The sequence below is a fragment of the Miscanthus floridulus genome, chromosome 13 (assembly GCF_019320115.1).
Source record: "Miscanthus floridulus cultivar M001 chromosome 13, ASM1932011v1, whole genome shotgun sequence".
NCBI lineage: Eukaryota > Viridiplantae > Streptophyta > Magnoliopsida > Poales > Poaceae > Miscanthus > Miscanthus floridulus.
Window position 1 is genome coordinate 76,215,200 of NC_089592.1, and position 14,402 is coordinate 76,229,601.

At 48.2% G+C, this 14,402-nt stretch overlaps 1 protein-coding gene and 1 long non-coding RNA gene across 3 annotated transcripts; one reads left to right on the top strand and one right to left on the bottom strand.

Annotated features, from left to right (window-relative positions):
• Positions 1-7,418: 7,418 nt before the first annotated feature.
• LOC136499203 (thaumatin-like protein 1) lies at positions 7,419-9,483 on the top strand. The gene is made up of 3 exons (XM_066494904.1): positions 7,419-7,875; positions 8,029-8,704; positions 9,097-9,483. The coding sequence occupies exons 1-3, from the start codon at positions 7,806-7,808 to the stop codon at positions 9,308-9,310; spliced, it is 960 nt and encodes a 319-aa protein (XP_066351001.1). The 5' UTR covers positions 7,419-7,805; the 3' UTR covers positions 9,311-9,483.
• A 1,132-nt stretch (positions 9,484-10,615) lies between these two features.
• LOC136499204 (uncharacterized) lies at positions 10,616-12,775 on the bottom strand. 2 transcript variants are annotated; one of them, XR_010769939.1, is made up of 5 exons: positions 12,639-12,775; positions 12,082-12,521; positions 11,892-11,942; positions 11,232-11,384; positions 10,616-11,075 (listed from the first exon to the last, which is right to left on the bottom strand). It is a non-coding gene; the product is annotated as an uncharacterized lncRNA (long non-coding RNA). The 2 variants fall into 2 exon arrangements; XR_010769938.1 differs by having other exon boundaries at positions 10,617-11,075; positions 12,056-12,521.
• Between the last annotated feature and the right edge of the window lie 1,627 nt (positions 12,776-14,402).

Consider the following 14,402-nt stretch of genomic DNA (forward strand, 5'->3'; position numbering starts at 1 on the left):
GCCTCCACATATGATATCATGACATCTCGACACGTTTCAAGATTTTCGGTCTTCGTTTGCTTTTTATAGAATTTAAAAACAACTCGACCGCAAGTTCATGGTCATGTTTCGTGAACAAGACGTTCGAAATTGATGGTATGTTCCTGGATATGGCCTCACATTATACTAAATAACATGAATATCGTTTTTCCATTCATTTTTTTATTATTCGAAAGACTAGCAGTTATAATTTGAATTATCTATGAAAATTCAATTAAATAAAATAAATAAAAGAAATATAGAAAAAGTCCGAGGAATATGCCACATTGGAACATGGAGTACCAAGTACTGTATAAGGACTGCAGAAAAAGTTTGGAGGTCAAAAGTGAAAAAAAATTTAGTTTGTCGAGTGTCAAAAAATGACACTTGGCAAATCAGCGCTTTGCCGAGTGTCAGGAGAAGACACTCGGCAAAGGGTTAACGGCGGCGGCCCTTTGCCGAGTGTCGGGCACTCGGCAAGCCATGTCTTTGTCGAGTGTTATTGTTTGCCGAGTGCTCGGTACTCGGTAAACTACCTCATTGTCGAGTACTAGTTATTTGTCGAGCGTTTTTTCTCTAGCATTCGATAAATAACTTCTTTATCGAGCGTCCGATAAAAAAACACTCGATAAAATATGGGATACTCGACAGAGAAGCTGTCTCCGCGTGTCCCCGCGTGTCCGTCGCAGACACGAACCATCATCGGTCGGCCAGTTTGCTTACGTGCGAAGAATCGGCCTGAAGACTTACGCGGACCGCACGTGGATTCCCAGCCTTTTGTCGCTGTCGCGTGCCTGGCCCTTGGATCGCCGATCGGACCGCTAGCGGCCAGCCAGGCGAGTGAGCGGGAGGGCACCGCGCCGCGCGCCCCACTTCCACGTTCCGAGAGCACGGACGGACTCACGAACGTGGTGCCAACCGAGTCAACTTATGCATATGCGTCGCGGACTCGCGGCGCGGCCTTTCGTTCATCCAAGTACAAAACCGCCCAATGAGACAATGACGTGACGTACGCTCCCGATGCGCGACAGCGCCAGGTATTCTACGCAGAGCGGAAGCAGACAAGAGGTTGTCGTCACCAGCTACTCTACTCACCACAGTCACCAACGCCAAGCCAAACAAATTGGCAATCATCAGGCAGCCACTGGTCCATCTGTAGCTACCGTGCTGTATTTCTCTCCCAAAATGTTTCTCAAACATGACTGACTGCATGACAGCATGAGCCACGACTAAATTTGTTTAGGTCTTGTTTAGTCCAAAAAGTTTTCCCAAAAAGTGCTACAGTAGTCATCACATCGAATATTGTGCATGGAACATTAAATGTAGACAAAAAAAACTAATTGCACAGTTTGGTTGGAAATCGCGAGACGAACGTTTTGAGCCTAATTAGTCCATAATTGAATACTAATTGCCAAATAAAAACGAAAGTGCTACAGTAGTCAAATTCTCAAATTTCGCCCAACTAAATAAGGCCTTAGGGTCCATTCAGATGTTGCTATTGAATTGGGTCAACAGAATTGGATCTCCAATTCAATTACATGATAAAATGGTATTGGACTATAATTCCATTTCTGTTGTTTGGATGTCTTCTGAATTGGCCAGGTGGAAACTAGAACAAACACAATACCAAAAGTTGTTTTGATGTCCCTCTAACCGAAATGAAAATGAGGATTGCTCATGGAGCCGGCAGCCATCCACGAGGTCCATGCTAATTTTTTTTTATTTTTAACACTTTTTTAAACTAATTTTAATTCTAACACTATTTTCCTCTCAAAACTAACACTTTTGGCCGCGCCTATTACCATGGCGTGGCAAAACGCATGTGCGCGTCATGCATGGTGGCGCGGCGGGAGGATGACGTGGCACTTCCACGCGCCATGGCCGCTGACGTGGCAGGAGCTATCATGCCGCCATGCATGGCGCGACACTGCCGCGCCCCGGCCCACGGCGTGTCCCTTCGTCAGACTACCGTCCAGTCTCCAGCGGCGGCGGCCAGCTTGTGGTAGCGTTCGAAGTTCATCCACCAGAGAGATCGATATGGCCGGCGGCGGCGTCAAGTAGCGATGTGACGATGTGTAGGTACGTGGCGACGACTGCCTGTGCGGCCCGGCACGTATGTACAAATAGACTACCCTTGGATGCGTCTCCATCGCCATCGGGCCAGAGATATCGCGCGCACGTCGTGTCCCTGAATTTTTTTTATTTTTAACACTTTTTGTAAACTAATTTTAAATCTAACACTTTTTGTCTGCCTTGCTGTAACGATGGTCTGTTCTCCGTTCAATGTACCTTTTTTCAAACTTTGTATCTCGCTTCTATGTCGTTGTACTTGTCTTATTAGATTTTATCTCTTGTTTTAATGCCGCTGCATATACTGTATCCCATCTTATCGGTTTATCATGACTTGACATAGCACTGCGTTGCTAGACTCTAGTTTCGTAGCCCTGAACTATAGGCCATGCCAGCTTTGCTCTGTTACGCAAGACTGATCATACCGTCTAATCGGAACCAACTTTTTGCAGTCTGAGACGACGTGCGTGTAGATGCTGCTTGTCGGTGCTGTAAACAACTACAAGTGCTTCCGCGATGCATTAAAACGAATATGAAGCAAATAAATAGAGTCTGTGCTCAAGTTGACAAGTTGCCACATAACATTTTTATTGGTTCATGAGTCTGCAAGTTTCGAACGAAATATTTGTTCGACATAAGTTCAACATAACAAACTAAGTCCCAGAACTGTAAGGATCCCTCGGACGCCCCTGTCTCTTCGGATTTGTAGACAACACATTGGGAGTGTAGCCAACGTCGGTGTGGTCGCGTTGCCGGTGCATACGGCTCGTACCTGCAAGTATATGATATGCACGATTACTTATAATCTTTATGATTGTTAGTTCATGGAGCTTACGTATTTAAAGAAACTATCTTTGTTACTACCTGTGAGGCTCCTTGGGTACCAAGCGAGGCACCACCTAGCTGAGACATGCCGATCTCGTCCTGTGGCCAATTGTCCCATTGGTCGTGCTGTCTGCAGAAGCCCAGGGGGTCGTCGTCATCGTCGTCCTCGCTTTCAGGGTCCTTCCCAGCGCTATGAAGTGGTGGTGTATGTACTATGGAAGTGGCACCTGTCACCGGCTAAGAAAAGCCAGCTGGTGTCCTCAAAGAGCCAGAAGACGTGCCACCCGACCGTGCCGGGACTACCGGTTCCACCCAAGGAGTGTCCATGGAGCTTAGCTTCTGAGCTAGCTTCCTGCAGCTCTGCTTCACCTTCTGCATAAATAAACGTTAAAGTTAGTACATTTCCCAAACGCATATACACTAAAGAAACATTTTCAGAATGGAAAAGTTTATGTTTATCTCCACAAAAGCCTCGAGAATGCCTGGCCCCAGCCCTCTAGACTCATGAAGCCGAAACGTTGCTTCGTTGGATAGCCTTGACAATTATGTCGCCTGGGTACAGAAACGCGGTTGGACAGTTTTAGTACAGATACTTAATACCAAATGGATAACAAATTATACCATTCGAGTATCTTACCACGCATCTTTGAAGCGGGGCTCTCTATAGTTGTGTGTCGTCCCTAATGGCAACGTCGTACACATCTTCGATCACATCTTCCTCGTCGTCCTCGTCAATCGCCTCCTCAGTGTACGGGGCTTGATATGTGTCCTCATAAACTTATGAAGCCACCGTAGGTACTCGTTCGAAGGTGTGTTGGTCATGTGGGGGACCCGCATCGATCGGCTGCCAGTCCCTGTTCTGACCACAACCTGATGTACGCGTTGTGTGTCACGCGTCCAATCCTTGGTCTTGTACCTCTTCCTACGGTCATACCTGCAACAAAACGTTTGTTGGTTGTACCATACACGCCTCTGAATTATAGCTTTGTTATTAATCTGATAACGCACCCGTGCAATTCTTGGTTGGTGGAGTAAAGCGGATGGTGGGTAGCCTGTCATTCTTCCAAACTACCTACAAACCCTGATGGGCAAGTGAATCTCGACCATGTAGAAGAAAATAAGAGGGACGTTGCAGCGATACTCAGTCTAACTCATCCCTAGTGACAGGACTTCAGATAGTACTCAGAGCTTTGGAGCATCCCAAAGACACCAATGCACCTGAACATTTCGTAATTGAGTTAGGTTGTGATATAGTATACATCGAACAAGACACATATATGATAGTAAAGAGAGCATAACATGGTGTTGTGTCAGGACGTCGAGATCATCCCTGTACTTACGCCTCGCATTCCCTCTAACTAACTATGCTTGCGTCCAGATATACAGAGCTGTAGAGAGTGTATCCTGCCCATTCCAATGCTGCATTGAACACGATAATGAATTAGCCAATAAAAATTTAATCATATGTAACTGTCTCGAAGAATATAGTGAACCGAAGTACTTACCGGTAAATCAATAACAAGGGGCCTCCCAACGGGCCATCGTTCCCAACACCAAACTTGGAGTAGGTAGGAGCAACCCCTAAGGTTCGTATACCCTGAGGTGCGATGGCATGCAACACATAGCTATCGATACGTCCATGCCAGGACTACGCTGCCCTAGCTGTACACCGCTATGTTATCCCACGGCTGGCGTAGTATGTTAAGGAAGATCCAGCTGATGGTGTTGCCTAAGGCGTCGGGGAAGAGGAAAGCACCAAGGAAGTGCCAGAGCCACACTCTAGCGAACCTGTCGATCTGAGCCTCAATAGCCTATGGGTCCAAGTAATCAAAAGCTCTGTGATCCATGACGACAAAACACTGGAACTTTTTCTAAAATTCACCAAAGAAAATGAGACCCGATTGCTGCAGGAAAGCAATGCAAGTATTAAATAGGCTTGAATTGCTCACTTTTTTGGAAACCTCGTCGTCTAGTGGAAGAAAGCCAGTGAACTAAGCCACCAGCTCCCTCCAGTGATCGTTGTCAACTATACCTGTCACTAAAAGTCCCCCCAACCAAAGGCCAAAGATAGCCTTCACGTCCTGCATGGTCAAGGTCATCTCCCAGTAAGGTAGGTGGAACATGTGGGTCTTAGGCCTCCACCTGTTATAAGAATAGAACGACGGTTAGTTACCTCAAATTTGTTATAAGAATATTTACGTACAATGAAGGCACTCACACCTGTCTATAGCTACAGTAAGTAGTGCTGGGTCAAGGGGCGAAAGACCATAGTTGACAACACGGACAAGCTCGAGGAAGTCGGCACGCCGTATGTATGGCGCTTAACGCTCGTCCCACTGGTGCGCCCTGGTATGCGTGCGGGGCCTCAAAGGAGGCAAGGGCACCTCTGCGTCGGTGCCACTCAATAAGTGTGCTCGGTGCGGCTCGTCATACTCCACCTCAAAAAGGGGTATAACGGGTGCTGCGTGGGAGAGGCCATCCTATTACAAATTGATAAACAAAGGGTTAGAGTATTCAAATTAATATTATGTAGCATTGCAAAATTTGAACTATGTGTTATACAATAGGAACACAATATGAAAGCACATGTATATATTCAAAGTAACATTAAAACATATTAAATAACTCCACTTGGAAAATAAGCAACTTCTATGCATTCAAACGGACATAAACGTCATTGAAGCTAGGAGGTTCATCAAACCATTCCAAATCATCGTATTACGCACTACTAAGTACCTACACTTGAAAACTAGTATCTATACTGACAACCTTTACTACTATAAACTAACTAAATAATAAATACCTAATCAATCCCTAAACCCAAAGGCCTAACTAACAGTAACCTAAACCTTAACTACCTGACAAAACCTTAACTATACTACAACACACAATGTAAACCCTAAAAACTACCTACCTAAATAAACAAATTCACTAAATTAACTATACTAAATCACTAACCCTAACTATCCTAAATCACTAACCCTAACTAAAATAACATTCATAATAACAAGAAATCGAGAGAGAGAGAGAGAGTACCTTGATATGAGCCAAGGAGAGGAGGCGGCGCTGGAAGGCGAGGCGGTGGCGGCTGGTGCAAGCGAGGAGTCGCTAGCAGGCGGCGGCGCTGGCAGGGCTGGGCGGGCGGGGGCGCAGGCGATGGTGGCGGCGGCGTTCGGGGGCGAGGGCGGGCGTAGTGGGGCGTCGCGGGCTTTTAATTGGGCCTTGCCACGCCACCAGCGATGGCGCGTCACAACCGCGCCAAGATGGATGGCGTGGCTGACCTTGCCACGATGACGCCACGTCATCCTCCCGCCGCGCCACCATGCATGGCGCGGCATAGGCGTTTCGCTGCGCCATGGCAAAAGGCGCGGCCAAAAGTGTTAGTTTTGAAAAAAACAGTGTTAGATTTAAAATTAGTTTACAAAAAGTGTTAAAAATAAAAAAATCTCCATGGCGAGGAGCGGACCCACCACGACGAGCTCACGGCGGCTAGCGCTGTAGGGACCCACGGCAGGCGGCGCCGATGAGATCCATGGCGGGCAGCGCACGCGGACGAGATCCATGGTGTCCGGCACTGCCGAGATCCACGGTGGGCGGCGCTGGGTAGCTCCGGCGGCGGGAGGCGGATGACGACGCAGGGCAACTCGATGGCAGCAAACTGCAAGCCATGTTGCCGAGCTCCGACAATGGACGACGGTGCTGGGCAGCTCGACGGCGGCGGACAGCGATGTTGGGCAGCTCGATGGTGATGAGCGGCACAACCGAGGTCCTACGGCGGACGTCGACGCTAGGCGGCTCGACGGTGACAGGCGGCACTGTTGAGCTACAGCGGCGCAGGGCAGCAGCTCGGGCGATCGTGCTTCGTTCGGCTGACTCCGACCAATACAGACCTCTCCGGCTTGGTATTGTGACTGGCCGGTTAGTAACTATGGCAATATCATGTGGAATTTGAGGTCAAATTCGAAGAGTGAATTCCAAGACGTCCAAACACGTGGTATTGAAAATATGCAATTCCAATTCCCTGATTCCTATCTCAATGCCAACATCCAAATGGGATATTAGTTTCTCCCCTAAAATTTACTCCATATCCCATCGAATGTTTGACATATATATAGAGTATTATATATAGACTAAAAAATAACTAATCACATACTAATTTGCGAGATAAATCTTTGAAATCTAATTAGTCCATGATTTGACAATGTTGTGCTACAGTAACACATGTGTTAATGATAGATTAATTAGGCTTAATAAATTTGTCTCGTAGATTACGAATTGTGTAATTTATTTTTTTATTAGAATCCGAACACGTTACGTGACACCTCAACTAATACGAGATCCTAGATTTAAACCGGGCCTGATGAGTCATGACTCATGAACGAATGAATGAAAGAAAAAGGACGGTGAGCCACGCCAGATCTGTTTTGTCCCTTTGAATAGGACCCTTCCAAATCGGTGATTGCTTGACCCATGAGACGAGAGGAGAGAACGGAACACAGGGAATCCACTCATCTTGGTTTAAATTGACTGGTTTGCTGCCGGTGCCGGCCGGTCCTCCCCGATCGTCCCCGGCGGCTATAAAACCGGCAAGCCACGCACGGCACGCCTCTCGGCTCCCGCAGCCCCACCCCCCACATCGGCGCATCCCCCGTTCCCCCCGCTCCGCAAGTGAAGGCGAGGCGAGGTGGGGATACGGGCCGTGAGGGTCGCGCCCACTTCCACGGTTCCACCTCCCCCCAACCGCCGCCGCCGCCGCCGCCTTATTACACGGCCGCACACGCCCCGGCTCCTCCTCACTCTAGCTAGTACCAATCGCCCATCCAGCCTCATAATCCGACCACCAGCACGCCTCGCGCTCGAGCTTCCCTCCCAACACCGTGCCACCTCCTTCAATGGCTTCTGGGGCGCGCCTGCCGGGCTCGCCGGCCTCGATCGCCGTCCTCATCCTCTCCTTCTTCCAAGGTACGTACGTGGCGGCTCCGATTCATTTCCCCTGCCTTGGATTGATTGCTTGGATTCGTGGGGGGATGGATGGGCAAGCCTGCAAGTGTGTGTGACTGAACCGTGTCGATTGTTTCCGGTGGCGGTGCTCGCGTCCGTCCGTCCGTCGCGCAGGATCGGTGTGCGGCATCACGTTCACCTTCACCAACCGCTGCGACGACACGGTGTGGCCGGGCCTGCTGTCGGGCTCGGGGACGCCGCCGCTGGAGACCACGGGGTTCGCGCTGTCTCCAGGGCAGTCGCGGTCGCTGTACGCGCCGCAGGGGTGGTCGGGCCGCTTCTGGGGCCGGTCCGGCTGCGCCTTCGACGACTCCGGCAAGGGCTCGTGCGCCACGGGCGACTGCGGGTCCGGCGAGGTCGAGTGCCGGGGGGCCGGGGCGTCCCCGCCCGCCACGCTCGTCGAGTTCACGCTCGACGGCGCGGGGGGCAAGGACTTCTACGACGTCAGCCTCGTCGACGGCTACAACCTGCCCATGCTCGTGCAGGCCGCCGGCCCCGACTGCCCCGACACGGGGTGCCTCGTCGACCTCAACGAGCGCTGCCCCGACGAGCTCCGCGCCGACGACGGCCGCGCCTGCCGCAGCGCGTGCGAGGCGTTCGGCAGCCCCGAGTACTGCTGCAACGGCGCCTACGGCAACCCCAACACCTGCCACCCGTCGCAGTACTCGCAGCTCTTCAAGTCGGCGTGCCCCAAATCCTACAGCTACGCCTACGACGACGCCACCTCCACCTTCACCTGCAACCACACCGATTACACCATCACCTTCTGCCCCAAATCCACTCCGACGAGGTTAGGCTCTTCTTATTACCTCTTGCGCAAATCAGATCGTCCATTCCTTCATCTAGCTCCTTCAGTTTCAGTTTCAGTTGCAATTTCGAGCTGCAATGCTTGTTTGACATACTCGATTACGTGAGGAGGTCTTGATTCGGAATTCTTAGGCTTGGAGCAAAGCAAAGAAGCTTTGATTTGTACTCTTCTCTTTCCCATCCTTTTCCTTCTGTCCCCACTCAGCACCCTTGCCTACCACCTTGTGTGGTGTGTGACTAGAAAGTCACAATTGCCGAGTTGGAACTGCAAGGAACACATCAGACTGATCGAGGGTCTCACATCTGTTGCTCTTGTTGACGAACTACTAATATACTGTGCAGACTTGATCAATATTTCTTTTGACATATTTGCAGCGACAAATCCAAACATTCGCCGCGGAGGCCAAGCCACGAGCAACTGGAAGATTCAGTGTGGCTCGCATCCTTGAAGGCAAGTGACGCCAGTGCTCTGAAAATAACGTCATGGTGGTCGGCGTCCATTGTGCTCCGATCTGCCCTGGCAATTGCAGTGGTGACCTTGCTTGTTGCACAACTTACACCGTATCATCCTATGGTCAGCTTGCTATGATTCGGCAAGGTGCGATCCACAAGTTATTTTCAGACTGGAAGAGGATTAGAGCAGCAGTAGTGATCAGCAATGGGTTGAGAATATTCTGTAGGCTTTTTGTTTGTGGATAGGTGCTAGAAAAGGAATGATGTATTACAAGGTGGCAATCGGAATACCATGAATGCATTGCATAAGCTCATTGCCTTTCGGAAACACTTCTCTTTGCATTATTCTCTTCTTTGTGCATCAACTGTTTTTCTTTGGGGGGCGTGATCGACGCCGCATGCTGACCCGGCGTCACATTGGAATGACAAGAATATGCGATCTGATATCTCAAATGGATATTGTAACCATTTGATCTGCACAGGTGCACAGAGTGATGCGATTCAGGTTGCCATGTTGTCGTCGGGTCCCTTTTCCTATTTTTTCAGTAAGGCGCATAAAAAAATATCTCAGATGGATACTGTAACCATTTGATCTGCAGAGGTCGACACTCGACAGAGTAATGTGACTCAGATTAGAACTCTACACCGTCATGGTTGTGTTGTCACTTTGTTTTCTCCTCTAATTTTGCGTGACTAGTTTTACATTTTGAATGATATAAGCAAGTTAGTGACAGGTCTGATCCAGAGGAAAAGTCTGACAGCTCAATATATGACTAGTTTCCCTGTTTACAAATTTTACTAAATCTGAACATGAACACTGCATAGAATGCCTTACATTTCAGCACAAATTTTGGGAGTCATAATGCACTATTTACTAGAATCTAGAATGGATATATGAAACAAAAAGGACAAAAGGAAATTTGATGACATTTTTATTGAAAAAGAAAAGTCGAAGATAGAAAGGCGATCAGTAGTGATGCCTTTGGACAAAGAATGGGCATCCCCGCACTCATCGTGCCCAATCCAAAGAGCTCACCCTCCCCGTAACAGCTGCCCACCCTGCCTCCGCATCAGCCACAATGCGGCCGCCGGACGTACCACCGGGAGCTGGTTGTTCGCAGCGCCGCCGTCCACAGTACCGAGTTTGTTTGCTATGTGGAAGCCTATAAAGCTGCATGCCAACATTGCATCATCTCCCTTGCCTTTGCCGCATCATCTTCCTTGCTTTCGCCTATTAGCTTTTATACAGTATATACTACCAGTATTTGGAAGATCTTAAAATATCATAAATAATAAAAAAAAGATTCAAAAGAACAAGATAAGCCATTACTTGTCATAATATAAATATTGGCAGCTTATAATAATGACAAATTTGCTCAAATCATATCTTCAATAAATAGTCAATCCATTGATACCTACACAGAAGACTAGTAACCCAACATTTTAATCCCAAGGAACAATCGCTCAAAGACAAATTCTGCAATTTAATCTCAATGAACAAGTGCTCAAACACAAATTCTGCATTCTTTAATCATCAGCAAGAGACCCCCAAGATGCTAGAAGTTTTATTTTAAGATTGAGAATACATAACCTAGATAAAATATAGGGACTAGATGGAGCAGAGTACAGTAACCCTGCTTCTATCATGATCAGAGTACAAAAATTATTTCTGTGACATCAAACACCTGCAGTCTTAAAGAAAGGCAGTCATTTACAAAGTGGAACAAATTATCAAGCTCACTGCTCACTGCATATACTTTTTTGAGCGTGATCACTGTATATATATGTGGTTGGAGATTGCAGATATTCTAGGATAATGTTAACTAATATGTACAAATCCAAGTACAAGAGGGTGCATCCAGAAACCTTCCGCCTCCTTGATGAGGACCTATATTTCTCTCCTGCAGAGACAACATAAGCATACCATTAATCAGCAGTCACCACTGAGTCGTACACAGATTCAACGCATCGTATCTCAAAATGTAGAAAACAAAAATCATAGCTCACTGAATAGGACAAAAGAGAATGCAATGCAACTGCAAATATAAAGGGCGTACCCAGTGCAGAGAGCTCCCGCTCTGTGCGGGGTCTGGAGAAGGGTGTCAGTGGCAAGCCTTACCCTCGCCTGTGCAATACGAGGAGACCACGACTCGAACCCGGGACCTTCCGGTCACAAGCAGTAAGACTCTACCGCTTGCACCAGGCCCGTCCTTCAAATACCAAAGAACCAATGGATTAATGGAAAAACGTTACTGGTCATAAATAATATATATTAACAGCTATACATCACAAAAATTCAGACAGGCAGCTCCAAGATGCACCATTATTCAATTCAGTCAAGCACATAGCAAGCATATGGGATGCATGTATATATATAAATTTTTCAGCCCAGTTGGAAATGTCAATACCACTCTTCTTGCATGCCAAACAGTAGGTTCAGTCAAGCATATATGAATCATGTGTATGATACTTGCTAATCTCAACTTACAATGGTTGAGACATAAGTAGTGACTGATGAACAGGGGCCGCTGCATAATTTACACACAAGTTGCCATTATGATTGATTCAAAATATAGACAAAATTTGCTACATAGTCACCATTATTAGTAGGCGGATCTGATCTCAGGCTTGTTATTACTATCTAGGGAGCACTTGCAGATCATGGTCCCAAGAGTCGACAAAACACAAGTACTGGCATAGACTAGTTAAGAAATTACCAAGGAGAAGCCGACTGCAGCGGCAGAGGTGTTGGTAGGGTTGGATGACGCCTTGACGATGCAGGATACGACAGAAATTACAAGGGAAATCGCTGTAAGTCCCTTTGTCGGCCAAGAGAAACCAATGGACGTGGAAGAAGTTAAGCAGAAGAGAGGATACTAACTGTAAGCTAATTGAAGCAGAACATACATTTCTTTGGATTGAGCCTGGTCAGCCATGTAGATCAGAGTCCATGCCGGGTTCTCTCGAATGGAGTAAGCCATGCTACAATGCTAACACTCAACTGAATTTGATTTGGATGTGCCTATAGAGATGATGAGATGGAAAAAGGATCTTTTCTTCAGTGGCAGGTGTTAGATGCGCCAGCCATTCAAAAGGCATTTGTACTCAAGGAAAATCCTCCAACACCTAAAAACACCAAAAATCATGTCACAACTGCACCATGGAAAATAACTGAAGACAAAAATGGGTATTATTATTGCCAAAATTATTGTGCATGCCAAGCCATCTATGAATAGTCATACTCTCCTTCTGATTGTACTGGTAAAGATGATCTCTTCCTTCAAGAGAAACAAAAATACTGACGCTTCTTCTTTTCACGTTCACCTATTGCAAAAAAAGCTCATGACCTACCAAAGGACATTGGTGTTATGTGAGCAGTGGCTGCATGGTATGACATATTAGATATGTAATATCAAAATAACACAAAAGAGGTTATAAGATGAATTCAAAATATTGATTCTTGCCTCGAAGAAATATCAACGAGGGGAAGCTGACGCAACATCCATTGTCAAAGCAACAGAGGTCCTTAATTTGATGCAATCCTTCTGGCTATTCACAACTGAACCCTTGGAAGCTTCATCCCCATTTCTCACTCCAGTCTGAGCAAACAAAAGAACATGATTTATCATTAGTTAACTAGATAGTTTTTTTTAGATAAAAGTGAACTAGATAGATCATTGCAACAGATGAGAAGATAAGAAAACTGCACATCTAATTACCTCCCTTCTAATATATAAACTCATCGTTTCAGGAAAGAAAGGTGTAATTATCTAAAAATTCTGATAAACAACTTGTATGTTAACTGTGACAAGAATAAATATTTCTTGAGAAAGCAATAAGGTATTCACTAATTGTCAAGGGCAGCGAACCCCTGACTGGCTGGACCGCGGCTACGGAGCTCGTAGCCGTCGGCCGTCTTCTCCGGTGAGGTTATACCCCTCTTCCGTAGGCTTACAGAGAATAGAGAGATTAGGGATAACTTTATTGCCTGATTGATCATGACCTCTAATACAGTTTATATAGGCCCATGGGCCGCCACACTTGGCAACAATAAAATAGGAAATAACTAATTAGGGATGAATCCCCTAAACTTAAGGCCAATCACTTATCTAATCAAATCAGCCACTTTCCTTAGCCGCACCTTCCTCCTGATCACCCGCGCCTGCTGCCTCAGCGCGTGCTGCGGCCCGCCTGACATCACGGGCCCTTCGCTGGCGTGCGTAGGTGCGGCCCCACATGACATCTCTCCCCCCCTCGAGAGTCAGCTCGTCCTCGAGCTGGAAGTCTGGAAACTGCTCGCGGAAGGATTCAGCATCTTCCCATGTGGCCGACTCTGGAGGTTCGCCGCGCCAATGGACGAGCAGCTGACGAACGCCTCGCGCCAGGCGAGCCTGCTCCACCTTGCTGGGCTCTGGAGCCACCGTACCATGGTGGATGTGCGGCAGAGCCGGTGGAGCGTCCGGGGGGGTGCCGGCGAACTTCTTGAGGGTACCGACATGAAACACATCATGTATACGAGCTTGCGGGGGGAGCTCCAGACGCACAGCCACATCGTTGATGATCTCGCAGACGCGGTAGGGCCCGATGTAGCGCGGCTTCAGCTTGCCGGTCTGCGCCTGAGGAAGGGACGCCATGGTGCGCTGTCGAAAGCGCAGGAGCGCCCAATCGCCGACCTGGTAGTGCACCGGGCGATGCTGCTGGTCGTAGTGGCGCTTCTGGACACCCTGTGCTTGCTCCAAGCGGTAGCGAACATCAGCTAGGAAGGCCTCGCGCTCCTCCATGTCGCGCGCCACTGCCGCAACGCGCGTCTCACCAGGCTCGTAGGAGCGGATGGTGGGCGGGTCGCGGCCGTACACCACGCGGAACGGCGTCTCCCGAAGCGAGGACTGATAGGCCGTGTTGTACATGTACTCAGCCCATGGAAGCCATCGCAGCCACTGCCGGGGTCGGTCACCTGTAAAACAGCGTAAGTACATGATGATGACCTTGTTGGCCGCCTCCGTTTGTCCGTCGGACTGGGGGTGGAAGGCGGAGGTCATGTGCAGCTTGGTGCCCATGAGGCGCATCAGCTCGCGCCAGAACAGCGAAGTGAACACCGGGTCACGGTCGGACACCATGGACTGCGGCAGGCCATGGAGGCGCACGATGTCGGTGAAGAACGCCTGAGCCACTGTCTCAGCAGTGTACGGGTGCGCCAGGGGTATGAAGTGGCCGTACTTGCTGAAGCG

What these genes read in the sequence shown, in the direction of transcription:
- LOC136499203 (XM_066494904.1), top strand. Translation starts at nt 7,806, where the DNA reads ATGGCTTCTGGGGCGCGCCTGCCGGGCTCGCCGGCCTCGATCGCCGTC. An exon ending in CATCCTCTCCTTCTTCCAAG is followed by an intron (nt 7,876 to 8,028) that starts GTACGTACGTGG and finishes TCCGTCGCGCAG; the next exon opens with GATCGGTGTGCGGCATCACG. An exon ending in CCCAAATCCACTCCGACGAG is followed by an intron (nt 8,705 to 9,096) that starts GTTAGGCTCTTC and finishes ACATATTTGCAG; the next exon opens with CGACAAATCCAAACATTCGC.